The sequence below is a fragment of the Lepidothrix coronata genome, unplaced genomic scaffold, assembly GCF_001604755.1.
Source record: "Lepidothrix coronata isolate B3197 unplaced genomic scaffold, Lepidothrix_coronata-1.0 Scaffold101, whole genome shotgun sequence".
NCBI classification, from domain to species: Eukaryota; Metazoa; Chordata; class Aves; order Passeriformes; family Pipridae; genus Lepidothrix; species Lepidothrix coronata.
This window is the reverse complement of record NW_016690281.1, coordinates 955,621-980,377: the sequence shown is the minus strand read 5'-3', so window position 1 is coordinate 980,377 and position 24,757 is coordinate 955,621. Positions and strand designations below refer to the sequence as shown.

At 54.6% G+C, this 24,757-nt stretch overlaps 2 protein-coding genes across 5 annotated transcripts in view; both read left to right on the top strand.

Moving 5' to 3' along the window:
• GRID2IP (Grid2 interacting protein) overlaps positions 1-8,308 on the top strand; it is a 37,676-nt gene extending 29,368 nt beyond the window's left edge. Inside the window, exons 16-23 of the mRNA XM_017823034.1 lie at positions 870-947; positions 1,741-1,937; positions 2,385-2,540; positions 3,339-3,425; positions 3,936-4,065; positions 5,017-5,135; positions 5,571-5,735; positions 6,264-8,308. Of these exons, the coding sequence (XP_017678523.1) occupies positions 870-947; positions 1,741-1,937; positions 2,385-2,540; positions 3,339-3,425; positions 3,936-4,065; positions 5,017-5,135; positions 5,571-5,735; positions 6,264-6,335 (1,004 nt within the window). The 3' untranslated portion in view covers positions 6,336-8,308. The remainder of the gene's footprint in view (positions 1-869; positions 948-1,740; positions 1,938-2,384; positions 2,541-3,338; positions 3,426-3,935; positions 4,066-5,016; positions 5,136-5,570; positions 5,736-6,263) is intronic.
• Positions 8,309-10,713: 2,405 nt separating this feature from the next.
• Positions 10,714-24,682, top strand: SLC5A11 (solute carrier family 5 member 11). 4 transcript variants are annotated; one of them, XM_017823289.1, is made up of 17 exons: positions 10,714-10,932; positions 11,758-11,819; positions 12,955-13,131; positions 14,021-14,092; positions 14,375-14,479; positions 14,700-14,759; positions 15,290-15,394; positions 16,816-16,921; positions 17,843-17,923; positions 18,249-18,454; positions 19,234-19,369; positions 19,709-19,816; positions 20,206-20,356; positions 20,566-20,734; positions 20,821-21,036; positions 22,151-22,295; positions 23,729-24,682. In XM_017823289.1, exons 3-17 carry the CDS (start codon positions 13,000-13,002, stop codon positions 23,947-23,949), a joined length of 2,013 nt encoding a protein of 670 aa, XP_017678778.1. In that variant the 5' UTR covers positions 10,714-10,932; positions 11,758-11,819; positions 12,955-12,999; the 3' UTR covers positions 23,950-24,682. The 4 variants fall into 4 exon arrangements, with proteins under 4 accessions (XP_017678778.1, XP_017678777.1, XP_017678781.1 ...); XM_017823288.1 differs by lacking the exon at positions 11,758-11,819; XM_017823291.1 differs by lacking the exons at positions 10,714-10,932; positions 11,758-11,819 and adding an exon at positions 10,971-11,013.
• Positions 24,683-24,757: the final 75 nt, after the last annotated feature.

The window sequence follows — 24,757 nt, the reverse complement described above, 5'->3', positions numbered from 1 at the left end:
TCCTGGTACCAGCCAGAGACCAGGGAGTTGGGGGGAGCTGGGAGGAACTGGGGCCTGATGGGCAGCAAGGCAATGCCTTGTCTGTGACATCATACATGACATGAATTTGTTCATACTCAGGATTTTGTGGCTGGTGGCACAGTGGATCATTAAGAAAGAGATGGTTTCATTCTCTCTCTTAATTGTCTTTGCTGCCATGACCTGTTTTCTCTCCACGTTTCATTGGGCAGTGAAACTCGGCTGCAGGGTTTCACCAACTGCAGCTCCGGTTGAAAAAGCTGAAAAAGCCATGAAATCATCAGCAGCACTTTTCTTTTTACACACATAGTCTGTTGATTTCCCCAAGAGCTGTGATGGGCACTGGAGCTCCCTGCCTGTCAGCCCCCCTTTGCTCTGGCACTGGGGTCCCCTGAAGCCCCACCAACTGGGTTATCCCACCCCCGGAGTTTCTGGGTGCCACAAACCCAGAGAGGGAGTCCAGGCTGGAGGTGCAGAGTGGTGGTGGCTGGGGTAACATTCCAGTGGGGTGTCTGAGCCCTCCTGCAAGGGACACTGTGCCCAGCTGCCAGTGGAGGTGGGATAAAATGGGATTCTTCTCAGGGAACACCTTTTTGGGGATGTTTTTGGGCAGTCTGGGATTTTCTGCGTGTTTCACCTCTCGTTTTACCTTTTTCAGCTCCAACTGAGTCCTCCATTGAGGAGATCTTTGAATCACAGAATTCAAGGATTCCGGAGCCACTGCTGTGTGCAAAGCATCAGTTCTCCTCTCTTTCATTCATGGTTTCATTGCTTTCAGGACAGTTTTCTTCCTGCTGGAGCCGGCTGAGCCTGTCCTTACCCGTGATTAAATCTTTCAGTTTCTCTTCCAGAGCCAACTCTCTTGCCTGAAAACTTTAAAAAGAAAGACGTGGTTGAAATTTTGTCCCACAAAAAGGCCTACAACACATGTAAGTAAACTCCAGAGGGAAGGTACCCCCAAAACAGGCCAGGTGGGACCAGGGATGTAGAGAACTGGAAAGGTAAAGGGAAGGAGGCTACATGAGCACAGTCCCATGGGCACAATTCCATGGGCACAATCCCATGGACATGATCACATGAGCACAATTCCACGGGCACAATCCCATGGACATGATCCCATGAGCACAATTCCACGAGCACAGCTTGGCTGGGATGGACTTTTCCTGCAGCCCAGAGCTCCTCCAGACTGGGTTCAGCACCATTAAGGGGAAGAAGTCGCCTTTATGGGAAAGGCTGGAGATGGGATGTGACTCACTGGCTGGGGAGGGAGGGGGCAGAGCCTGCATGGCCCCCTGGGGTGAAGTGGGGCAGTGCTGCTTCTCCAGGATGTGCTTTTGGTAGGAAGGAGGGTGAGAGTGCTGGGTGGGACCTACAAGACCCCGATTCCCTGATCCCCTGATCCCGTGGCTGTGGGGAAGGTGGGAGTGGGGGTTGTTTCCAGTGCAGCCCACCCTGACTGTGTGGGTGATGCAGTGCCCTGGAGGGGCCTGCAGGACCAGAGTGGCTTTTAAGGTCCCCTTGCAGCCTCTGCAGGGCTGTGGCAGCAGAAAGCCCTTCCTGTCCCAGTGGGCACGTGGAGAAGGCCACCACCCTCACAGGGTGGAGGGACCGAGTTCACCTCCTGTCCCAGTCCTGCCAGGCGGTCTGTCCCTGGCACAGCCAGCCCGGGGCAGGGGTCCCGCGCTCCTCCCCTCCCCAGTGACGTGCCTCCCTTGCCCCCAGCCATCCTGATAGCCCACCTCAAGCTGTCGCACATCGAGCTGCGCCAGATCCTCATGACGATGGAGACGGACCGGCTGGAGCCCTCCCACATCAAGCAGCTGCTGCTCTACGCGCCGGACGGGGAGGAGGTGCAGCGCTTCCAGAGCTACAAGGAGAACCCCGGCAAGCTGAGCGAGCCCGACCAGTTTGTGCTGCAGGTACCTGCGGGCAGGGACGTGCTGCGGGAGCGGGGGGGCTGCGTGTGCCGTGTCCCCTGTCAGCAGGACACCGGGCACGGGGGGACGGGAGGAGCTGGTGGCACTGGTCACTGTGACCGCGGGGCAGAGGTGCTCAGGGTGATGCCTGAGGGGTTTGGCAGCTCCCGTGAGGGCTGGTTTGGAACTGAAGAGTTACCCCCACGTTTGCTCCCTGGTGAGAGTGACTTCGCCCAGCTCTGATTTACTTTCTATTGCCAAAGTCACTCATGGATGTGGGTGTGAAACTCCCCATCCCGTGGCAGCAAACTGGCCCAGCTGCTCCACGTGTCACCTGTGCCAAGCAAGTGCATCCTGCTTCCATGTACAGGGCAACATGCCAGGAAAAGCACCGTGTAGGAGGGATTCTGGCTAATGGGGACGGTCCCTTTCTGCTCCTTTTGCTCCCAGATGCTGTCAGTACCCGAGTACAAGATCCGCCTGCGCAGCCTGCACTTCAAGACCACCCTGCAGGAGAAGACAGAGGAGATCAAAGCCAGCTACGAGTGCATCTGCAAGGCCTCCCTAGAGCTGAAAAGCAGCAAGAAGCTGGCAAAAATCCTGGAGGTCAAAGCAGTCCTTCCTTCCTGAAACAGTCACTATGGGCCCTCAGCACCCCACAGGAGCACCCCTGGGCAGCTGCAGGGCAGCTCCAGCCTTGGGCCCCTCCAGGACCAGCTGGGCCAGGGTCCATCCCCTGGTGTTGGCTTGTGGGGGTCCTGGCCTCAGGAGGATGTGGGAGGGCGGATCACCGATGGCCACACACCCACCTCCAGCACAGGCAGGGCTGCAGGAGCCAGAAACGTGCCAGGCAGGGCCACAGCAGAGCCCACTGAGGCTGTCCTGGGCTGTCTTGGGGCTGGAGGATGTTTTGGGTCTGTCCCAGCAGTCGCTGTGTGTGTCCCCACACTTGGGCAGCACTTCAGACAGGTCCCTGGGGATGGCCAGGGCTTGTGCCAGCCCTGCTGTGGTGTGGGCAGGGTCCCCACAGGTGATTTTGGCATCCTGGGACAGGCTGTGCCTGGCAGAGAGAGAACATATCCCACTGTAGCTCGTCCTTGACCCTCCTGAGACGAGCTGCCCCAAATTACTGTCATTAAGTAATTCATTTGGTTTTGCCTTTAAAAAAAGCAGGTGGGATAAATGAGGTCACCATGTGACCAAATGCATTTCCAGAGGAGAGATGAATCTCCTTAGTGGCTCCTGGCCAGTAACCCCCCAACAATTCCTTAAATCCTTGGGGGCAGTGGCTGTCTGCACATTAATGGGTGGCGAACAGGAATTCAGAGCCCCAGGAGCTGAGAAATGGGATGATAGAGGTGCAGGAGGTCACCAGCCCCTCATTCCCTGGTTTTCTCTTTGCAGTTCGTGCTGGCAATGGGAAACTACCTGAACAACGGGCAGCCCAAGACCAGCAAAACAACAGGCTTTAAAATCAACTTCCTCACCGAGGTGAGGCAGGGCAGGCTCCTCCTGGGCAGGAGGCACTGCCACTGGGAGCTCCGAGTGCCCCGTGCAGCAAACCTGTCCTCCCAAAGGACCCTGGGTGCAGTGGCTGCCAGAGGGGGGACAGGGGAGGCAGCTGGATTGACCCTTAGGGGTGACTTCAGAGAGACCCTTATGGGGCTTTGATGCTTCGGTGTGTTGGGGAATCCAACCTCAGGCTGGCCAGAGCCCACAGCTGTGGGGTGGGAGAAGGAGGTTTTCATCCCACGTGGGTTGTGGTGGGAACCCTGAGGGATGGGGGACAGGGGGGCAGCCCTGCCCTGTGGGAGGGAGCATCTCCACGCTGCTGTGTGAACATTAAATGTGCCATTTAACCATTAACCACGTGGTGTGGCCGGGCACTGCCGTGCACGTGAGCGGGGTGAGCCGGGACCCCGAGGGAGGGACACCCCGAGTGTGTGGGGAGACCCACCCCCTGTGCAGGGGCACCTCCTCACTGCTTCTGCTTTGCTGCAGCTGAACACGACCAAGACTGTTGATGGGAAATCCACCTTCCTGCACATTCTTGCCAAATCCCTTAGCCAACACTTCCCAGAGCTCCTGGGCTTTGCCAAGGATCTTCCGACAGTGCCGCTCGCTGCCAAAGGTAAAGGAAGAGAAGCACCTGCAAGCCCCGTGTCCCCTTGCACTGCCTCGGGGTTTGGTTTGGGTCTGGGGTCAGCCATGAGCTGCACAGCGTTGGCATGAGCAGGATGGGAGCCAAAACAAGTGAGGAATAGTCCTGAGAGGACAGGGTAGGGACCTGCTTCATGGAAAGGGCTGTCCAGCCCGGGCACAGCTGCCCAGGGCAGTGGTGGAGTCCCCATCCCTGGGGGCATTTAAAAGCTATGTAGATGTGGCACTTGGGGACATGGGTTAGTGGTGGCCTTGGCAGTGCTGGGGGAACAGTTGGACTGGATGACCTTAGAGGGCTTTTCCAAACTAAATGATTCCACAATTCTCTGAATTAAATAATGCTGTGAATCTCTGCAAAGCACAAGCTGCATTCCTGTTGCACACCATTCCCTGCTGTTTGTGAGCAATTCCCTTGGGAATTAGTGCTACAGTGGATAAATAAAGGAGCAAGTTCAGGCCTGGAACAGGACACTTCCACTTGAGGAAGGTCTGTACCTGTAGCTTTCCCAGCTGGAGTTTGTATCTGGCTAACTGTTAAATGACACTGCTGTCACTGGAGATTCCCAGCTCCTGCCACTGTATCACCCCTTGTCCTGTGTCCCCCTGTCCCCTCCCAAGTCCCTGTGTGTCCATCACTGTCCTCGTGCTGGTGAGTCCTACATGCTCCTTGTCCTTGGCACAGTCCAGGATCCTTTGAACATTCTTAGTATCCCTTGGTCTGAGCACCAACAGCTGCTGGCAACGTGCTGATCCCATCAGGACAGTCTGGCTGTGCCTGGACAGCACGGACAGGTTGTGCAGAGCCCTGCAGACACACAGCCCGACCCCCTGACCGACAGCCCACGCTCATTGTCCGTGCTCTGCCATGGGAATCAACCCAACCTGTGCCCCCAGCACTGCTGACTCCTGTCTTCTCCTGCAGTGAACCAGAGGACACTGACAGCCGACCTGAAGGACCTGCACACCACGGTCAGTGACATCCAGCTGGCCTGTCACAACATGCCGGCCACCGCGGAGGACAGATTCGCCATTGTCATGACTGTATCCTTCCGTCAGAGGGGCAGGTCACCAGGGTGGCTCAGTGCCCTCCAGTGAAACCATTCTGTTGTCTTTGTGGCTCCTTGGGAAGCACCCGGGCTGTGTCTGGCACCGTCTCAGTACTTGTGGAAAACTCCCTCATTCTCAGCCGGCAGGGAAACGGATTCTGTGGTGCCCACCGGCTCAGCTGCCCCTCTATGGCACAGCCCCAGTGCCAGGGAACGTGCCACGGTGCCAGGGAACGTGCTGGGTTGTCTGTCCCTCAGAGAAGCACCGTCAGGGACAGCTGAGCGTGCCAGCACCTCCAACACATGCGAGTGCAGCAGGTCCGTGCTGACACCTGAGCTGGAACCCAGCCACTGATAAGAGATTGATAAGTGATTCTGATCCATACCAGACCCATGGAACAGCTGTTTGTCCTTAAGCCGATTCCCTCAGTCCTTCCTGGAGAGTGCCCAGCCTGCCATGCGGTCTCTGGACGACCTGCAGCACAAGGCCATGGAAGAGTTCAGCAAGGTGTTGTCCTTTTTTGGGGAAGACTCGAAAATGACAACTTCTGAAGCTTTCTTTGGCATCTTTGCAGAATTCATGAGCAAGTTTGAGGTGAGCTGAACCTTTCAAAGCCAGCCTGGGGTCCCCTGTGAAGTGTCAGTGAGGTGTCTTACTTGGGTGTGAGCGGTGGGAACGAGATGGGGTTTTGTGAGCACCTATACCCGAGTGTCTGCAAGGGCAATTTTTATAACACTGATAAAGTGCAATTTTTCTAACATCCAAGTTGGCTGGCAGGGGTGGGAGGCTGAGGGAGGGCTGGTGGTCCAAGCACCAGCCCCAGGCAGGGTAATGAAGTTGATCACAGCGTCCCAGAACAGTTTGGTTTGAAACGGACCTTAAAGCCCATCCAGTGCCACCCCCTGCCACGGGCAGGGACACCTTCCACTAGCTCAGGTTGCTCCAAGCCCCGTCCAACCTGGCCTTGGACACTTGCAGGGATGGGGCAGCCACAGCTTCTCTGGGCAACCCGAGTGCCCTGAAACCTCCTCCCTACCCACAGCAGCTGCCCATGCCCCACACAGTCCCTCTCTCTCCCCACAGCCTGTGCCCCACACTCACCCTCTCCCTCTCTCCCCACAGCGGGCTCTCAGTGACGTGCAGGCGGGCGAGAGCCAGCGCAGCCCCAGGATGACCTCTCCCCTCGCCTGGTGAGGGGCCTGCGGTGACCTGAGCTGCCACAGTTCATTGCCAACAAAGTGCAATTTGCTCCTGTCGAGTTTGGTTGTAAATACGCTGCTGCCACCTGCTCCCACCCAGCAGAGCCACGGGCGGAGGGGCCGGGGCAGGTGGGCACTGAGCAGGCACCGCTGGTGACAGTGGGTGGTGTGAGGGTGAGGCACGGGGACACGAAGGCAAACACTGCACTGGGCTTGATGACAGCTTTTCTAGCATCCTCCATCTCCAGTGGATTCCTGAGTCAAGGATTTCAGACCCATCTGGTGAAACTCCACTCGCTCGAGTTTCCGGAAGAAGAGAACTTCCCCACGTCCCCCTGGCCACGGCCCAGCACGGGGGGCTCTGCCCAGGCAGGCACCACTCGCCCCGCCAGCCTTGGGGCCGGGGTTAAAGCCCAGCCACAGAGTCCCTGGGAAGCCAGAGCAGGTCAGGCAGGGGAGGGGGTGCGGGGGATGAGGAGAAGGGATGCCACCAGTGCCTGCTCCCCTGGGACCCTGAGTAACAATACTGCTGAGCTGCTCTCCAGTCCCTCCCCAATCCTGTCTGCCCTGGAGCAGAGCATGTGGGGCTGGAGCTCCACCTGAACAGACTGTAACAGTGGAACAGACATCACTGGAGGTGGTCTGCAGGCTTTAATTCCCTGCCATTGCCAGCCAGTGGCAATGGAAAGCAATAGGACCTTGCAGAACCCTTCTAACATGTCCATGTGGTCCCAAGGACGGATCTACCTACCCAGCTTCATCCCGCCCATCAGCTTTGCTTAAAGCTGTGCCAGAGGCTGATGGATCTTGAAAGCTTCTCAAGAGTTTAACACATCAGCACAAGGCTTATTGGAACTCGCCAGCAGCCAGAAATCCCCGAGCATTTTGGTGCCTCCTTGGAAAGCACAGAACCCCTGGTAGCCTGAAAATGAGTGGGAGTCCTCTGCAGCCCCAAGTGCCTCTCCAAGGCACAGCAGAGACAGCAGGAAATGCATCCCCTGCCCTCCTCCAGTCACTTCCAAGAGCTGGAGTCCTGGGTCCCTTTACTGTTCATGGTGACCATCCCAGGGAACTCCAGAGGTGTGCGTGTCCATCCTCCAGTGTCCATGTCCTTCTCTCAAGGTGCATGTGTGTCTTTCACTGAGTCTGGCTGTCACTGAATTCCCATGTGGGATGGAAGGGGAGCAGCACCCCACGGCCAGTGCATGCACCTGAGGGTGACAGGGTGCCCGAGAGCTGCTGGCAGCAGACCCCAGTGCGCTGCTGTGAGATCACTCTGTGCAAAACGCATCCGTTGCCTTCCAAGCCTGTCCCGCTCCCACATCCCCCCCATGGCAGTGCCCCAGCAAACCACAGTGTAGGGACCCCCCTCCCCATTGCCAGAGCAAGGGCTCGTCCTGCAGCTCCGCTCAAGGACACGACCACCAACCGGTGCATTATTTCTGGGAGACCTTACGACCATCAAATCTCCAGGTTTTGGTATTTTTTTAAACCCTGCTGTAGAAAGTGAAGTATATTTTCACAAGTGTTCTCCGTTTATACAGCTTTAAGTGCCAGGTAGTGTGTAGCCTTGTGTTCCCAGAGGTCCAGACCTGTCCCTGCCCCGATGGAGGTGACAAGGCCACGCTCCCTCTGCTCCATTTTCCCTCTTGGATGTTGCACACTGCATTCCATTGATTTTTTTTCTTTTCTTTTTTTTTTTTTTTTAAATACATTCATTGTTTAAACCACCGGAGGTTCTTTGAAGCTGTCATGACAGTAACTGCTGTACATAGATTTTGCTACATGTTGTAACTTTCCAAGATAGTTAGAACTCCAACCCCTTTGGTATTTTTATGTGATATTTTCAAAGAACCAGAACTTCTGGTTATATGATTTGATAATGGGACTCTGTATATTCACAATTCAGTCTCAACCCAATGCCTATGTGCTACTCCCAAAATAAAGCTACTGCCTTCTGCCTCCTGACTTTATGGGCCTCTGTCTTCTGTCCAAAATTGCTGCCGTGATGGTGTGAGGAATTCTGCATCTGGCACTTGTGCAACTGCACTTGTTAATGTTGGCCCTTTACACCTGCAGAAGAGAGACACAGGGTCTCACCTGCCTGGGCTGGGGCAGAATCACTGCCTAAAGGACCTCAGCATCCAGGCTGGTGTGATCAATATGAGCAGCAAATTCTTAAAATAGTATGGATTTTTTCCTCCAGCCTTCAGAAGAAAACATTTAATGAGCATATGAGCCAGTGAATTGTTTCCCTCTGAAAAGGAATTCTTGGCTGAGGTTGAGTTTATGTCCCAGGAGCCATTTATCTCCCCTGACACTAACAGCAGATAGATAGGGAGCAGCTCCATATCAGATGTCCTGGTTGTAGATTAGCTGGTTTACAGCAGCCTGCTCGATCCCTGGGTGCTCCCCAGAGGCTGGAACATGGCTCTGTGCAGAGTTATCCAAAATAGCCCCTGCTGAGCACGTGCATCTCCTTCCCATCCGCACGCAATCCTGAGTGACATGCTCCAGGGGAGCAGGGAGGTTGGATTAGGTGACCTCCCGTGGTCCCTTCCAGCCTGAACCATCCTTTGATTCTCTTTGAAGTGCTCAAAGCCCTCCTGATGTTTCCTCAGCCCTCCTGGCTGATCCCACCTGGCTCTGCTGCAGCCCCAGGAGCCTGAGCTGCCCAGTGTGGCTGTCACACCTCCCACTGCCCGGGCTGAGCCCACAAACCACCCCCAGAGTGATGTCCCAGAGCCCCCATGGCACTGTGTCCCACCCAACAGCCTCATCATTCCCTGCACGCTCCCATTGCTGGGTTTGGTAACTGCAGACATGAGGTAATTCCTCCCTGGCCCTGGCACTGGCCAGGCACTCTCCTTGGAGCCTCAGCCCAGCCTGAACAGAATTCCTGCGTCAGCCCCGTCACGGGATCATCCTCACAGGAAAGCCTGTCCTTGGAAAGGAAATAACAACTTGGGCAGCAGCCGGGGCCGGCGCCGGGAGTGCAGCCGTGGCTGCTCCTGCTCCAGGGGTGCCACTGCCCTCCCCTGGCACAGACCGGGAAACAGTGACCCTGGAAATCCCAAACATTGGATTGTTTAAGGCTTTTCACTCTTTCCTGCAAGAAAGGTGAAAAAGACCTCAAAGAGGAAATGATAAGCTGGAGTAAGTCACGGTTAAAAGAGGATCACAGCTGGGATTCCAGGCTGGCACCTCCATGGCAAAGTGGAACCACGTTCGAACCCTCCCTCCAAGTATCTGGATAATGGTTTGAATGGTCTCAATCTCTAATTATTTTCCAGGTGCCAAGAAAAATGCCAAAGAGACAAACAGAGATCTCAACTTCAGGCTAGAAGGGCTGGAGGTCAGGAAAAAGTGGCACAGACTGGGAGGCAGCACTTGCAGCCCTCGAGGATCCACCTTGTTCTAACACGATTTAGGAAAATCTGGGGTTTCCAAATATTCCCAATGGCAGGATTCAAAGGCCTTGTTACATTCATCAGAACTGTGAGTGAGAAACATGAGATAAAATACAGATACTGAGTTTTTCATGGAATCATCGAATCCCAAAATGGTTTGGGTTGGAAGGGACCTTGAAGATCATCCAGTTCAACCTCCTGCCATGGGCAGGGACAGCTTCCACTAGCCCAGGGTGCTCCAAGCCCCGTCCAACCTGGCCTTGGACACTTATGTGGATGGAGCAGCCACAGTTTCTCTGGGCAACCTGTGCCAGGGCCTCACCTCCCTCAAAGGGAAGAATTTCTTCCCAATATTCCATCTAACCCTGCCACTCTCAGGTTAAAACATGCCCTTAGGGGGTCACCTACAGTAAAATTCCCGTTGGTAACTCCACTGTTGGGACATGGAATAAGTTTGTGTGAGGACAGTGCTCGTGCTCCATCCGCCCTCCCAGCCCAGGGGTTACCTGCCCAGCAAAGGGCTTCTCAGCAGTGCTGCCTGGGGCTCCACACACCCAATCCAGGGGGTTGTGAGCTGCCTCCTGCCGTGGTCTCTCTGTGCTGCGAGGTCCCTCTTCAGCATCACTCTCTGTGTGTTTTGGCCCCAGTGGTTTGTCAGGATCTTCAAACAGATGATGCTGAAGATAAATCTCCAGCCTGGCCCAGAGGGGGATTTGATTCTGAGATTAACCTACAGCCTCAGCAGTGTGTTACAAATCCCAGCCCGGATGGATCCTGCTCTTAGTAAGGCTCAGGCACAAACACAGGGACAGGACCAGCGGTCAGCTCCTCCCTGTGCCACGGGCTGTCAGCTCCAGAGAACATCAGCACGGATTTTTTATTGTTCTGTGTCCCTTCTGTAGCTGCACAGATTGCTTAAGAGAATGGCACTCTGTGGAGTTTGACCCGGGAGCCCTGATAGTGAAAATAATACACTTCTCACCAGAGCCACGGGAGACCAAAAGAGTAACTTCGGTCAATTAGTTTAACTTTGACTATAAATATTCCTTCTCATTCCTTGTGACCCTGTTAACAGCTCCGCTGGCAAACCCCGATTCTCTGGCAATATTTAAGCTGCCTGTCAGTTGGCAGAGCCCTGGTGGTGCCCGGCGCAGGGAGCAGAATAAGACCCAGCTGAGCACAGTAAGTTTCCTTTCGGCTTCTACCTCGAGTGGGGGAGCTCCGGTCGGGTTCGGGGCTGGTGCTGGGCTGCTCTCGGCCTGGGTGAGCAGCGGTGTCTGTAGGAGGTGGATGGACCTGGGAACGCTTTAAAAAACCTGTTGAGGAGGCATTTAGAGCGCCACGGTGCCGACGGGTTCCTCGAGAGCCACGTGGGCTGCGTCCCCCCGGCACCGTTGATAAAGGGCAGCTTCAGCGGCTTCATTTCAATGCCACGGATGTTCCTTCCTCACAATCTCTGGCGAGGAAAGCGCCGCCGCCTGTGCCAGGCACCGAGGGAGAGCAGGCTGTGAGCTGAATTCACAAAACGGGCAAAATTTCCACTGGGCCGTGGCAGAGTTGGGACCTGGAACCAGAGCAGCCGCCTCTGCTGTTTTCCTACCACCAGCCTGCGTGCTGGCCCGGGAGTGCACGAGGAGCTTAACAGGCACCTGTGCTCAGCTCTGGGAACCTCCCCTGGAGCGCATCCCGCCTCTCCATGTTTACTGACAGGCACAACATGCCTGCAGAGCTCTGTCCTGCTCTGCACATGTCTCGGAGGGAGCAGACACGACCCTGCCCACCCGTGTGGCTGAATCCTGAGTGTGAGCGAGCGTGTGTAGCTGCAGCACTGGCTGCCCCTCCAGTGCAACCCAGAGCGGACTTTGATGACCCCTGTGGGTCCTTTCCATGATTCTGTCATCCTATGGCCTCCCAAAACAGCAGTATCAGAGGGAAAGTGGGAGGTGTCAGAGTGGGGTTAGCAACTTCCCCAGGCTGACATACCAAACCCTGTTTTTCTTTTCCTAGTTAGAGGATAAGCATGCCAGTAAAAACTCGGCAGCAGCCAAGACACATTGGCTCTTAAAGAGGTAAGATAGCACTGATCTGGTCATCAGTGCTCTGCATCCTTGCCAGGCAGAAGCTCCCAAGGGAGTGGGATCCAGGGGGTTTATAAGGCACAGAAAAGGCTCTGCCAAGGTGCTGCAAGTCCCTGCACCTCAGCACCGGGTGAAGCCGGTGGCAGTTGTGACACACGTGGCTGTGGGACAGGTCCTGGTCCGGGCTGTGCCGCACTCCCGGGGCTCAGAGGCAGAACTCGTTTGGCTGCTCGTCCCATCTCCCGTGCCGAGTGCCCCGGGCTGCTGCAGGCCACCCCTCGCCCCACCTTCTTCAGCTTTTTGCAGGGGGTAGGCTTATAAGTGTCTCCTTGCAAGTGCAAGAGAGGCCTAAGGACACGGCCTGCTGTGCAGGGCAGGGACCAGCAGACACCCGGCGCGGCCGTCCCGGTGACACCAGGGCTGGGGCCGGGGCTGAGCTGGGGCGAGGCAGTGCCGGGGCTGGTGAGTGCTGGTCCTGCTCCTCTTTGGAGGAACCATCTCCTTGGCTCAGCAGGGTAAGAGGAACGATCCCAAACCTGCTCCGTGTGGCACTGAGGGTTCTCTGGGGACCGACAGCAGCCACTGCCGAGCCAGGGGCTGTCTGAGGTGGCCCTGGATGCCACTCACCTCCTGTCCTGCTCTCAAAGTGCGGCTGAGCTGAGCTGAGGGGAGGAGGAAACTGCTGGAGCAGTTCATGTGCCTTCACCTCCCACGGCTTGTCACCAACGGCTTCACACCAACGGCTCTCCACAGCCACAGTTCTGGCAGCAGCTGCTCCCTGAGGCCAGTCCTGCAGCGCTGCAGCAGTGGGACCCTCAAGCTCTCATCACCAGCTCTGCCACATCCCGCTCCTTTCCTCCACATATTTCAGCTATTTCTACCTTCTGTCTTATGCACCTGTTTCTCCTCAGTTAGAAAATTGCATAAGAAATCCCACCAAGTCATGCTGTCCTGACTGCTGGCAGCATCTCCACATCACAGAAAGGGTGAAGACAAGATCCTTCCCCACAGCTCCGGCACGAGCAGCTGGAGCCAGAGCTGAGAACCCTGAATTCCTGAAGGAACAGTCACCACATTCCCTGGGCTGCCACATCCTCCTCTAAGCATGTCACCTGTTCTTTAACAGGTTTATGCACCAGGACCAAGGAGTGCTCAGCCTGCCTGAGAAGCCATGGAGCCCACCAGTGTCCCCCCGGCCTCTGTGACCCCCTCGTGGGACGCGTTCCCCCAGCAGACGCTGGAGCCCGTCGACATCGCTGTCCTCGTGCTCTACTTCCTCTTCGTCCTCGCAGTCGGGCTGTGGGTAAGCAAACACTGTTAAAACCTTCCTGTGTGCCTTGTTATGCTGAAAAACATGGCTGGCTTGGCCTCAAATTATTTTACTTTGGCTGGAGTCAGGCTTCACTTTGCTGGATTCAACCGAAGAAGTGCAAAGAGGGAGTTTACAGGTTGTTCCCCTGACCTTGGCCTGGGGAAGTGTCCTGACTGCTCCACTGGAGAGCTGGTCAGCCCTCTGTTTGCCAAGGTTTTGAGAACCCTTGTGAGGAAGAGGCTGTCTGAGTACACAGTATTGCTAATAATAATGTTTTGTTCATCCAGGAAGGAATTGCTGTGCTATAAATCACCTGTGCTTGTCCACAGGGGGCCCGACAGCAGATTCCACAAATTAAAAATGCTGTCTGTGTATAATTAAGGCAGAAGGACATCCTTTGGCATGGCTTTTGTAACAGCAAGAGCACAACCTGACTGTCAGGAGGCAGAGATGAATAGCTGCTCCCCTCACACGCGGTGCACCACTCTCAGGGTATTGCATGAATCTGCCTGAGGAAGAGGAGTCCGTGGGTCATACATGCCATGTCAAGCATTCCTCCCAGCTGCACCCAATACCTGTGGATTCCACAGTTCTTGCCCAAAAGTATTTGCCTTCCTTTCTGATCTGGAGGGACTTATTTCGCTTATCACAGAAAACATTCCATCAGGATGCTGAGATGATGGAAAAGTTTGTGCGTGGCTCAGGGCACTGGTTGGTCCCATCCCTCCTCCCCCAGGGTTTCCCAGCAGCAACTGTCCTTCAGGAAACCCTTCGCTCCCATCTGATGACAGATCAGTGTCCTGTGGGGAAATCTCTGGGTGATGCCCTGAGCAGCCCCCAAACGATGGCTGAATCCTTGTCCCTGTTTTCTGCTCCCCAGTCCATGTGGAAGACGCAGCGCAGCACCGTCAAAGGCTATTTCCTGGCCGGAGGACAGATGGCCTGGTGGCCTGTGAGTATCTGTGTGGTCACCCTGCCCGTGCCCCTGGGCTGCAGCCACACTGACCAGCACCTCTGCCCAAGCAGATCTTGTTTGTCCAAACAGAAGTAAATAAATAAACATCACTCCCATGTTTTGGACCCAGTTACACGCTGGCTTCTTCCCCCGCATTTGAGACTGGGGAAGTGGAGCTGATGCATGGTCATGAGTGGGGGAACAGCACCACTGTGCCCTCACCAGGCTGAGAATAATGACCTGTGACAGGGCCAGACCTGATTTTCTGTGCTTCTCCAGGTGGGCGCATCCCTGTTCGCCAGCAATGTTGGAAGTGGCCACTTCATCGGCCTGGCTGGGTCAGGAGCTGCCTCGGGAATTGCTGCAACAGCCTACGAGTGGAATGTGAGTGTGCACAGGGCTGGAGAGCCCTCCCCGTGCTGGACAGGGGGGCCCCAATGAGTCACCACAGCAGGGCACAGCCCTGGCACCTCTGACACTCCAGATCCTGCTGCCCGAGCCTGAAGTCACCAGCTGTGGGGGAGATGAGTCCCTGTGTCCCTGCTGATCCATGGGATCAGAGCCTGGACTTTCCTCTCCGACCTCCCTTTCCCTTGGTTTGCAGGGGATGTTCTGTGTCCTGGTGCTGGCCTGGCTGTTCCTGCCCATCTACATCGCATCAGGGGTAGGTCAGGGGGTGTTGTGTCCCTCTGCTGTTCATCTGTACCACCGGTGTGCCTCGGGCTGCACCTCTCCTGCTCTGCCTGTGGCTCCTGGATGGAGCCATGGGGCACCCGGATGCTCCAGTGGCTGCTCCTGTGGCTGCTCCTGCAGCTGCCCCAGTGGCTGCCCCAGTGGCTGCTCCACTGTCCAGGCTAACGGGCAGCAGAGCTGCTCCCTGGGGCCAGCACAGTGGTCAGACTGCTCTGTAGCCCCTGGCAATGGGTAGAGTTGCTCCATCTCCTGAGGAGGTGGATGGACACTCCTTTATCCTGGTTTATAGTGAGCCCTGTGCCAGACATCACAGCAAAGCCAGTGCTTGCTAGGTTGCTGTGCTGGCCTAAGTCAGCAATTGAGAGTCAAATACCAACCCAGGGCAGCTCTCAGGGCCCTTCTGGTCTCCTACCAGTGCAAACACCCACATGGCTCCCTGGGTGAGCCCTTGGCAGCTCTGGGAACAACCACGTCCCTCCCCTGAGCTGTGTCTCTCCACAGGTCACTACCATGCCCGAGTACTTGAGGAAACGTTTTGGAGGCAAAAGGATTCAGGTGTTCCTGGCAATTCTCTACTTGTTCATCTACATCTTCACCAAAATATCAGTAAGTAGAAAAAAAGGGAAATGGCTTGAATTTAATTCACTTTGGAAGCGTGGGCTGAGCAGGGAGGCTGAGAAATTCAACGAGTGGCACTTCCCTGGGTTAGCAGAGAAGGGTTTATTATCAAAATGCCCAAGGAAGAGAGACTGTAGTTGTTTTGAGAACCGACTCAAAAAAAGAATGACTTCTTATTTTGCCCATTAAGCACCTGAATGCCTGTGTCCTGAATGACAGTTCCTGGAAAGGTGGAGCTGTCAGTGTGGATGAGGTTGTTGTTAGATTTTGCTCACCCATTTTTTCCCCTTTTGCCCATTTATTGCCTGTGCAGACACCAGATGCAGTTTTTTAGGATGGAGAATGACGTAGGAACTGGTCCAGGGTTAGGAGAAAAGTGTTCAGTGATTTATTGCACCTGTTTGAATACATAACTGAATCAACTCTTGCACAACACCTTGGTGGCTGTTCATTAACAGCCCAGCAGGGCACGGATCCGTGAAAATAGATCCTGCTGGGGCTTCTCCTGCACAGAGGGGCCACAGTGGGACACGGTGTGTGACCCTCCCTCTGCCCCCCCTGAAACTTTCAACAAAGGGAAGTGGCTTTAAACTAAAAGGGTGTAGGTTTAGATTAGGTCCTGGGAAGCAATTCTTCCCTGTGAAGGTGGGGAGGCCCTGGCACAGGTTGCCCAGAGAAGCTGTGGCTGCCCCATCCCTGGAAGTGTCCAAGGCCAGGTTGGGCAGCTGAAGGAAGGCTCAGGTTCTCCTCTAGATAAGATTGACTATTTGATGGAATGTCTGATAATACAATTCCTGTGTTCAGGATGACTTTACACCTGTCTGTCCTCTTATGGTTGGCAGTTTGCCTGTCCTAAACTCTCCTAAACCACAGCATTTTCACGTAGCTGCAGAGCTGGTTGGTCAGGGCTGGGCCCAGCCCCGAGGACACTTTTCCTGGTGACCTCCCTGTCCCCATGGCAGCAGGGAGGAATCCACAGATGGCTGCTGAGGTGCCTGGGGAGTTTGCAGCAGGTGCCCCAGTCCCCCCCAGCCCAGCCCAGCCCAGCTCCCCCCTGCTCACTGGTGCTCAGGGGAAGAGATAAGCTCACCCCACCCAAATGCCTTTCTCACAGAGAGCTGTGCACTCTCCCCTTCCTGTGACAGCCCCATCCTCCCCTCACTGTCACCCCTGTGACCAGCAGTAACAATGAACTGGCTGAAGAGTGACCTGTGCCCGGCCCTGCTGGTGGAGGGCAGGGTGGCAGGGGCTGGGGCTGCAGGGGCTGTGCCCAGGGGAGCCGGGGGGCCACGAGCAGCTCCAAGCCAGGCCGGGCCCAGCACAGGAGATGGCTTGGCCAGCTAAATGTCCACTCTTTGAAGGGCCTGGTAATGCCATGGCTGCAGCTGTGCCACTGTCCTTTGCTGCAGGTGGACATGTACGCCGGGGCCCTGTTCATCCAGCAGGCCCTGCACTGGGACCTGTACATCGCCGTGGCGGGGCTGTTGGCCATCACTGCCATCTACACCGTGTCGGGTACGTGCCAGGGCTCCCCACCACACAGCCTGCCCAGGGAGGGAGACACCCTGCCAGTGTCCCAGGCCAGGCTGGACGGGGCTTGGAGCAACACGGGATAGTGGAAGGTGTCCCTGCCCATGGCAGGGAGTGGAACAAGATGATTTTTAAGGTCCCTTTCAACCCAAACCATTCCAGGATTCTGTGATTCATGCCATGCACTGTGTCCTTGGGGTAGGAGTCCTGAATCCCCTACAGCCTGGTTCTGCCATGAATATGGATACTGGGGGGGGAACCAATCAAAACCTCCCCTTTTTAGAAAAAATTGCCAGGTGAGAGTAAGTGAACCTCCCTCACAGGCCACCCTAGGTGGGATCATGTCAGCCCTGCTTTAAGGAGCAGCTCTGCTCCAGTCCAGGCATTTGCAGGATCTGTTTTCCTCAGGCTCTCTGGAGGTGTAAGGGATTTACAGGACAATGAGCCGTGTAATGCAGAAAGACTCCAGTCTTGGATGCCCTTTCAGGGCTTACGAGTGGCCAAATGGAAAACAGCCACGCACGGAGCAAGCAGAGATCCCAAACAAAGAAAGGTTATTGCTTTCCCAGTGCTCACCCCCAGTGATGAAAAATCACCCCCCCCCTTTCTTTCTTCTCCTCCTTTTGCAGCCTGGGCTTTGTTTTGGAGCTTTTCCATGTATTTCCCGTAGAATTATTTCTACTGGACTTCGGTGTTTAGTGACCAAATGGTGACTCATGATGATTCAAACCACTGGAAATTCCAGCCAAAGTGTCTTTGGCCAAACTGCCCCTCAGCAGAGCGAGAACCCCCTGGCCAGGCTTGGGGCTCAGCTGGTGCTGCTGGGCAAGAACTTCTGCAAAGTGTGAGCTGCTCCAACAGAACAAACCCAGTTTGCCCCAGTGTGGTGCCTCTCTGCTCCCCCAGGTGGCCTGGCAGCCGTGATCTACACCGACGCTCTGCAGACCCTCATCATGCTCATCGGGGCCGTGACTCTCATGGTCTTCAGTGAGTGTTTCCCTGGGGGTTTATCACTAAAAATATGATAAAAGCTTTACCAAGTTAAATAATAGAAAGAAATCCCTCCCTGTGAGGGTGGGGAGGCCCTGGCACAGGTTGCCCAGAGAAGCTGTGGCTGCCCCATCCCTGGAAGTGTCCAAGGCCAGGTTGGACAGGGTCTGGAGCAACCTGGGCTGGTGGAAGGTGTCCCTGCCCATGGCAGGGGGTGGGACTGGATGACCACTTGTGTAACATTACCCACAGCCAACTAGACACTGAAATCAGAGTTCTGACCTGGGAAGATGCAATAACAGCTTCTCATGACCCGTTTTAGGCTTTATTGAAGTCGGTGGTCTGGAAGGTTTGCAGACAAAATACTTCAATGCCATTCCCAGCACCCACAAGGAGAACAGCAGCTGTGGCTTGCCCAGAGATGATGCTTTTCACATCTTCAGAGACCCTGTTCACTCTGACCTTCCCTGGCCAGGAGTTTTGGTGGGAATGACCATCCCATCCCTGTGGTACTGGTGCACAGACCAGGTGGGTCACTGCTTGTTTCTTTGGTTGGTTTCAAGTAAACACTGTTTTGCTTGAAGCTGATTACAAATCTTGGGGTTGCATCACCTGGACTGATTTACTATTTCTTATGGGAATTTAGTAAAATCTGGTTGCTTCAATACTAAAAATGCAAAACTTGATATGCACAACTGAATGTTGGGAGTCATCTCAACATAAAAAGGGGTGAGAATGTGTTTGTGAGTCAATCCCAGTCTATAAAGATTTTTTTGGTTGGTTTGTTTTTTAACTTGAACCTTTCACTCCTTGCAAACCACCTGCAAATTCCCCTTCTCAGCTTTCCAGGGGCCTGTCTCCCATCCCTCCTAGTGACACCATCAGAGTCAGGAAGATGAAGCCCTAGGTCACTTTCTGATGTTGCTATTGTGTTTTCTTGCTCTTTTATTTAACTCACTCTGCTCATTTCAGACTCTATCCTGCTGCTGCCTTGGCCAGGCTTATCTCTATAGGTCAGGGAATTCCCCAGTGCAGGAAGAATAGAAAATTCTGAGTATGGTCAGCTGAGGATGAGGTTCTGCAGCACAGTGTCCTGCCAGGCTCAGCTGGGATGGCACAAGCAGTGCCTTTCAGGTCTGTGTTCCTGTAAGGTGCTCAGGATCCAAAACAACCATAAAGCCACAGCCAAGCCGTGTGATCACCCGTCTGGGACTGCCACAGCTCAGTGGAGATCAAAGTCGGGATCGCTCCATCCCAGCCAGCTCCTCGCTGCTGGCAGCCAACCAAACCCATTTCTTCATTCCTAGGTCATTGTTCAGAGGTCCCTTGCTGCCAAAAACCTCTCTCACGCCAAAGGAGGCTCCTTGATGACCTCCTACTTGAAGATTTTGCCCCTCTTTATGATGGTAATGCCAGGCATGATCAGCAGGGTTCTCTTCCCAGGTAAGTGCTGAGGGATAGATCTGTTCCCTCTCTCTGGCTCTGCCTCCTCCACAGAGCTGGAGAACCTTTACTGAATAAGTTGAGAGGTTCCAATGCATCAAACACCCAATGTATGAAAAAATTTTCTTCCAGTTACAAACTGGAGAATGCAGTTCCTGCTACAGCAGCCCCAGACATCTCTGTGTTGAGATGGTCCTCTGCCATTTGCTGGAAGCTTCCCAAGCTCTCCAGCATTTTCCTTAAAAAGCAGTTTACAATATTCAGCAGGGTAACTTGTTTAGACACATGGTTTGCTGTGGCTGGGGAATGCTGCCTCTCACTCCCCACTGCTTATTTCAGATCTGGTGGCTTGTGCAGATCCGGAAAATTGCCAAAAAATCTGTGGCAACCCGTCTGGCTGTTCTGATATCGCTTATCCCAAGCTGGTGTTGGAGCTTCTGCCTGTAGGTAAGAGCTGGTGCTGGCACTGGTGGGTTCTGTACACTCCAACCACAGGTTGAGTGAGAGAAGTACAGAGAGGAAAATACCCTGAAACTCATTTCAGTGGGGTTTGTGCTGGGTTTGGTGAGACAGTGGCAAAGGGCAGCAGGAAACAGGAGAGATGGGAGATGATGCCCTATCCAGAGTCTCATTCCATCAAATCTGGATAAGAGATAAAGCACAGACATTTAACAGTGAGAATCAAGGGCTAAAACTTCCCTATCACTGTTATTTTAAAATTGGAGTTAAAACCACCTTTAAAAGTCTGTTCTAGCTCACAGAAGACCTCAAGGTCACCCTGCAGTGGAGCTACTGGGGGTCCCTCAGGGCAGCTCTACTTCTCCTTCTGTTTCCAGGACTCAGGGGCCTGATGATGTCAGTGATGATAGCAGCTCTCATGTCCTCCCTGACTTCCATCTTTAATAGTGCCAGCACCATTTTCACCATGGACCTCTGGAAACACTTCCGTCCGCGTTGCTCCGAGTGGGAGCTCATGATCGTCGGCAGGTACGGACAACTGGGACGTGTTAGAGACACACCTTGGCACAGCCTGCTGAGGGAACACCTTCACCCTGCACAGGCTGGGGGGAGGACCAGAGTGGAGTTATGAGTTATGGTTGTGAGGCAGCTCAGTCAGAGTCTTGCACGCTGAACAGCGGGAAAAGAACATCCCACAGTAAAGATGCCCACAGTAAAGGCATCCTTGTCTTGCCCAGGGTCTTTGTGCTGCTGCTCACTGTGATCTCCATCCTGTGGATCCCCTTGGTGCAGGCTGGCCAGGGTGGGCAGCTCTTCATTTACATCCAGTCCATCAGCTCCTACCTGCAGCCGCCCGTGGCCGTGGTGTTTATCCTGGGCTGCTTCTGGAGAAGAGCCAACGAGAAGGTAACCTCTCCACTGGAGCCTGGCCAGCCCCGGGGCCGGGGCGGGTGCTGCTCTTTGCTCCAGCACAGAACTCCCTTCCTTTGCAGGGCGCCTTCTGGGGGCTGGTGGTGGGGCTGCTGCTGGGCGTCGTTCGGCTGGTGCTGGACTTCATCTTCCCCGAGCCCCGGTGCGGCGAGGCCGACGCCCGGCCCGGCGTGGTGAAGTACATGCACTACCTGTACTTCTCCATGGTGCTGGCGGCCGTCTCCACGCTCACCGTGCTGCTCGTCAGCGTGGCCACCGCGCCCCCCGCCCCCGAAATGGTGCGTCACCCCTCCCGCTCGCTTTGCTTATGTGGTTGCCAGGATGCCCCACGTTCCACCCGTGGGAATGATGTGGGGAGAAATAACCTGGAGATGGAAGTTTCCATTCGTCCTTTATTTATGACCACACTTGTAGCAGCAACCCCTGCTCTGCTCCGGCACCTCTGCTGCCGCCTCTCATTTGGGTCCCATAAATCCCACCCTGGAAACTGCTCAACAGTAGATGCTACCGAGAGCTGTTGTTCAAGCATGTGTGTTTAATCCATGACAAATTAGCCTTTTTCCCTCTATTTTCCAAGAAATTCCAGCTTCTGGGTCATCTTTACCAACTCTCTTACTAACTTAGTGAGGAACCATTTTTACTCGCAGGAAAGAGAAACCCAGGGCACAGAGCACAACTCCTCTGAACCAGGTTTGTGCCAGTTTGACTGTTTTCAGTAGATGTACTGAGGCTACAGAGAAACATAAGGAGGGGCAGGGGAGCTGGAGGGATCATACCGCAGAACATCCTCTTGCTTCAAGACAGGACCAACCCAAAAGTCCTGGTGAACTCAGAAATCCCCAGAGAGGGAGATGCCCCAGAGGTGTGTGATCAGTCCAGAGCTCACCTGCCCTCCCTGTAGCAATTTTTCCTCATCTCCAACGTGAATCTTTCCAGCTTCATGTTGTGTTCATCCCTCTCTATCCACACTATTGCTGAGAACATCCCTCTTTAATGAGTCTTTTAGATATTTGAAGAAAACAATCCTACCTCCTACCTGTCATCTCTTCTCAACAACCCCAGTTCTTTGAGCCGTTCCTCCCTGACCACAATTTCCATTCTTTTTGCTCCTTCTTGACTCACTCTCAGCCTGCACCCAGGGATGGGCCCACAGAGAAATGTCCCCTCAGTACAGAGTGAAGACTCATCCTCCTGAGGTGGAGCTGTGCTGTTCCAAACCCCCCTCTGACGGTGACCGTCACCCCGCAGTGCAGCCGAGCTCGGCTGTTCCCCTGCTCCTCAGAGCAGGAGGGCAGATTTCAGCCCTGCCACGTGTTCTCCCTGCAGGCAGCCCCGGGGCTCCTTTGAGCGCCGTGACAGCAGTTTCTTTAACACCCCTCTTCATGCCATCAGATAAGTCGGCTCACCTGGTTCACGCGTGGGGACCCACCGCTCAAGCAAGACCTGGCAGTCAGCCCCTGCCCCAGCGACGCCGAGCGCCCCGCTCTCCAGCTTGAGCTAAACATTGCCTCTGGCAGTAGTGCAGAGGAGAAGAAATGTAAGTGCTCCAACGTCGTGCTCAGTAACCCCACACCCAACAACCCTTGGCGTTCTGTAGAGGCTTTGAAGACGAGAGAGACGTTAAAACTCCTTCCTCTGGAATTCCGTAGCTTCAGGGTGTGCTGAAAGAATCGTAGAATTAGAGAATCACAGAATATCCTGAGTTGGAAGGGACCCATCAGCATCAACCAGTCCAACTCCTGGCCTCGCACAGGACACCCCAACAATCCCACCCTGTCTCTCAGAGCACTGTCCAAACACTCCTGGAGCTCTGGCAGCCTTGGTGCTGTGCCCACTGCCCTGGGGAGCCTGGTCAGTGCCCCACCACCCTCTGGGGGAAGAACGTTTTCCTGATATTCAACCTAAACCTCCCTGACACAGCTCCAGCCCTTCCCTCGGGTCCTGTCACTGCTCACACAGAGCAGAGATTGGAGCTGCCCCTCCACTGCCCCTCGGGAGGAAGCTGCAGACCCCGGTGAGGTCTGACCTCAGTCTCCTCCAGGTGGAGAAAGGCTTTACCTGACATTTTACCTAAGCAGGAGTTTAGTCTCTTTCCCATCTTTTGATGGCATTACTTAAGCTTGAAACCAAGGAGCTGGATGGGATACAGAGCCATGGCCGTTATCCCACATCAGCGACTGGTGCTGGGGCACCTGCTGCCAGGAGAACTGGTTGGAGAAGGGGAGGGTGGAGGAAAACCACAGTTATGTTGATGAAATTCCATTTCTGTTTTTCAGCGGTGTTTTCTGATCGGCTCTAGCAGCAGGGAGAACCCAGAGCCCTGGGCCGAGCTCTTGACAGATCAGTGAAGGAGGATTTGCATTTTTTAAAACTTGTACTTGTCGGTATTAGGTACAACCACATGCAGCGACCCACTGCATTCTCCAGTGATGATTTGAATCCCCTGTTTTTGCCAGGCTTGGGACCCTGTTTATGTAACATTGCAGCTTTTGCTGAGTGTTTCTTTGATCTATAAAAGCTGTTGTAAGTTAATGAGTTAGGGCACAGCTCTCCCACTGCTGGGAAGTCTTGAGTTTGCTGTGCACAAGCATTGCCTTCCCAGCACTTAGTCCTGTGTCCCAACCCACACCAGAGCTGGGCAAATTCAGTTTACATGTGTATGGCATGGAGAAAACCCCCCTGGCCTACAGCAGGGCCCTGCCCAGGGAGGCTGCCACAGCTCAGTTTTGAGGTTTGGTTTACTGTTCCCACAGCTTAAACTGTTGGGAACAGCAGAATCTGAGCTCAGGTACTGCAGCCCCAAAAGATGATGACTGAAGGGGTCCCTACAGCTCAGTGTAGTGAGAGTGTTCACTTAAGACACCACTGGTGCATTTCTGCATCAAAACCCTTTGAACAGGAGCACACGGGACATTCCTGGGATTTGCTTTGTTGATGAGATTCATCCCTCACTCCTGACTCTCTTTTTAGGTGCGACTGAGGCCAAAGGGAGCTCGAAGCTGATGAGCACCTTCCTGTGGCTCTGTGGGATGGAGCGCAGGCAGGAGAGCACCGAGAGCACAGCAGCACCCAAACCTGAGCCCCTGCCCGTGGCTTCCCTGGAGGAGAAGCCGCTGGTGAAACACATCCTCAACATCAACCTGCTCATCTGTCTGTGTGCTGGGGTCTTCCTCTGGGCATACTTCGCATAGCCAGGGGGATGCAAGTCCAGTGACATCAACTAATTTTAATCGGTGTAAATATTAATAACTAGCAGAGGGTTAATGTAATTCTTAATGCTTTCTAAATTTTATTTCTTTATTTAAGAAGACAGATCCTTCTTCCTAATCCCTTCCTTATTTGTAATGGGGGCCTGGCTTTGACCAGGGCTGAGTGCTTGACACCAGCACTGTCAGACCCCAATTGGCCCCAAACAGCTGAGGAAGGTTTGGTTATTTTAAATATTTAAATTTGCTCTTTGGCATTAGAGCAGTGCCTGGAATTCAGGAAGTCTGGATTCTTTCCTATTTATGCCTCTATAACCAGCTACAACCACTTGGGTCCCCTTTGGTTCAGCTTCTCCAGCCTTGAGGGGCGAGTGACAGCTCTGAGTGCCCAGAGGAGAGGCCAAGGGCCTTGTCCACGCTCTGTTGTATCTCACTGGCTCAGCTGTGCCCGTTCAGCCTCCTCTCTGTGTGCACTGAGCGCCGAGGGGCCCGTCCTGGGAGCTCCTGCTGAGTTACCTTTGCTCGTGGTCTGATGGTGACACCGACCAACACCAGCACCCAGCATGGAAACTGCCCCACAACTGCCTCCAGGGGCACCTGAAGGACCTAGACCAGCCCAAACCCAGCAGGTGCTGCCAGGGCAGGGGTGCCCAGCAGCAGCCCCTCATTGCCTGCCCCCCCCCAGCTGTTCTGGGAGCAATCCAACAGAGAGCCCTGGGACAGGAGCACCGACGCATGTCCTGGCCCCTCGTCCAGGGCAGCCTGGGCAGGAGGGGGACGAGTCCCCTGCTCC

Excerpts from the sequence above, each read along its gene's own strand:
- SLC5A11 (XM_017823288.1), top strand. The coding sequence starts at position 13,000 with ATGGAGCCCACCAGTGTCCCCCCGGCCTCTGTGACCCCCTCGTGGGAC. Across the intron at positions 15,395-16,815 it reads ACATCTTCACCAAAATATCA|GTGGACATGTACGCCGGGGC; the intron begins GTAAGTAGAAAA and ends CCTTTGCTGCAG. Across the intron at positions 19,817-20,205 it reads GTTGGAGCTTCTGCCTGTAG|GACTCAGGGGCCTGATGATG; the intron begins GTAAGAGCTGGT and ends TTCTGTTTCCAG.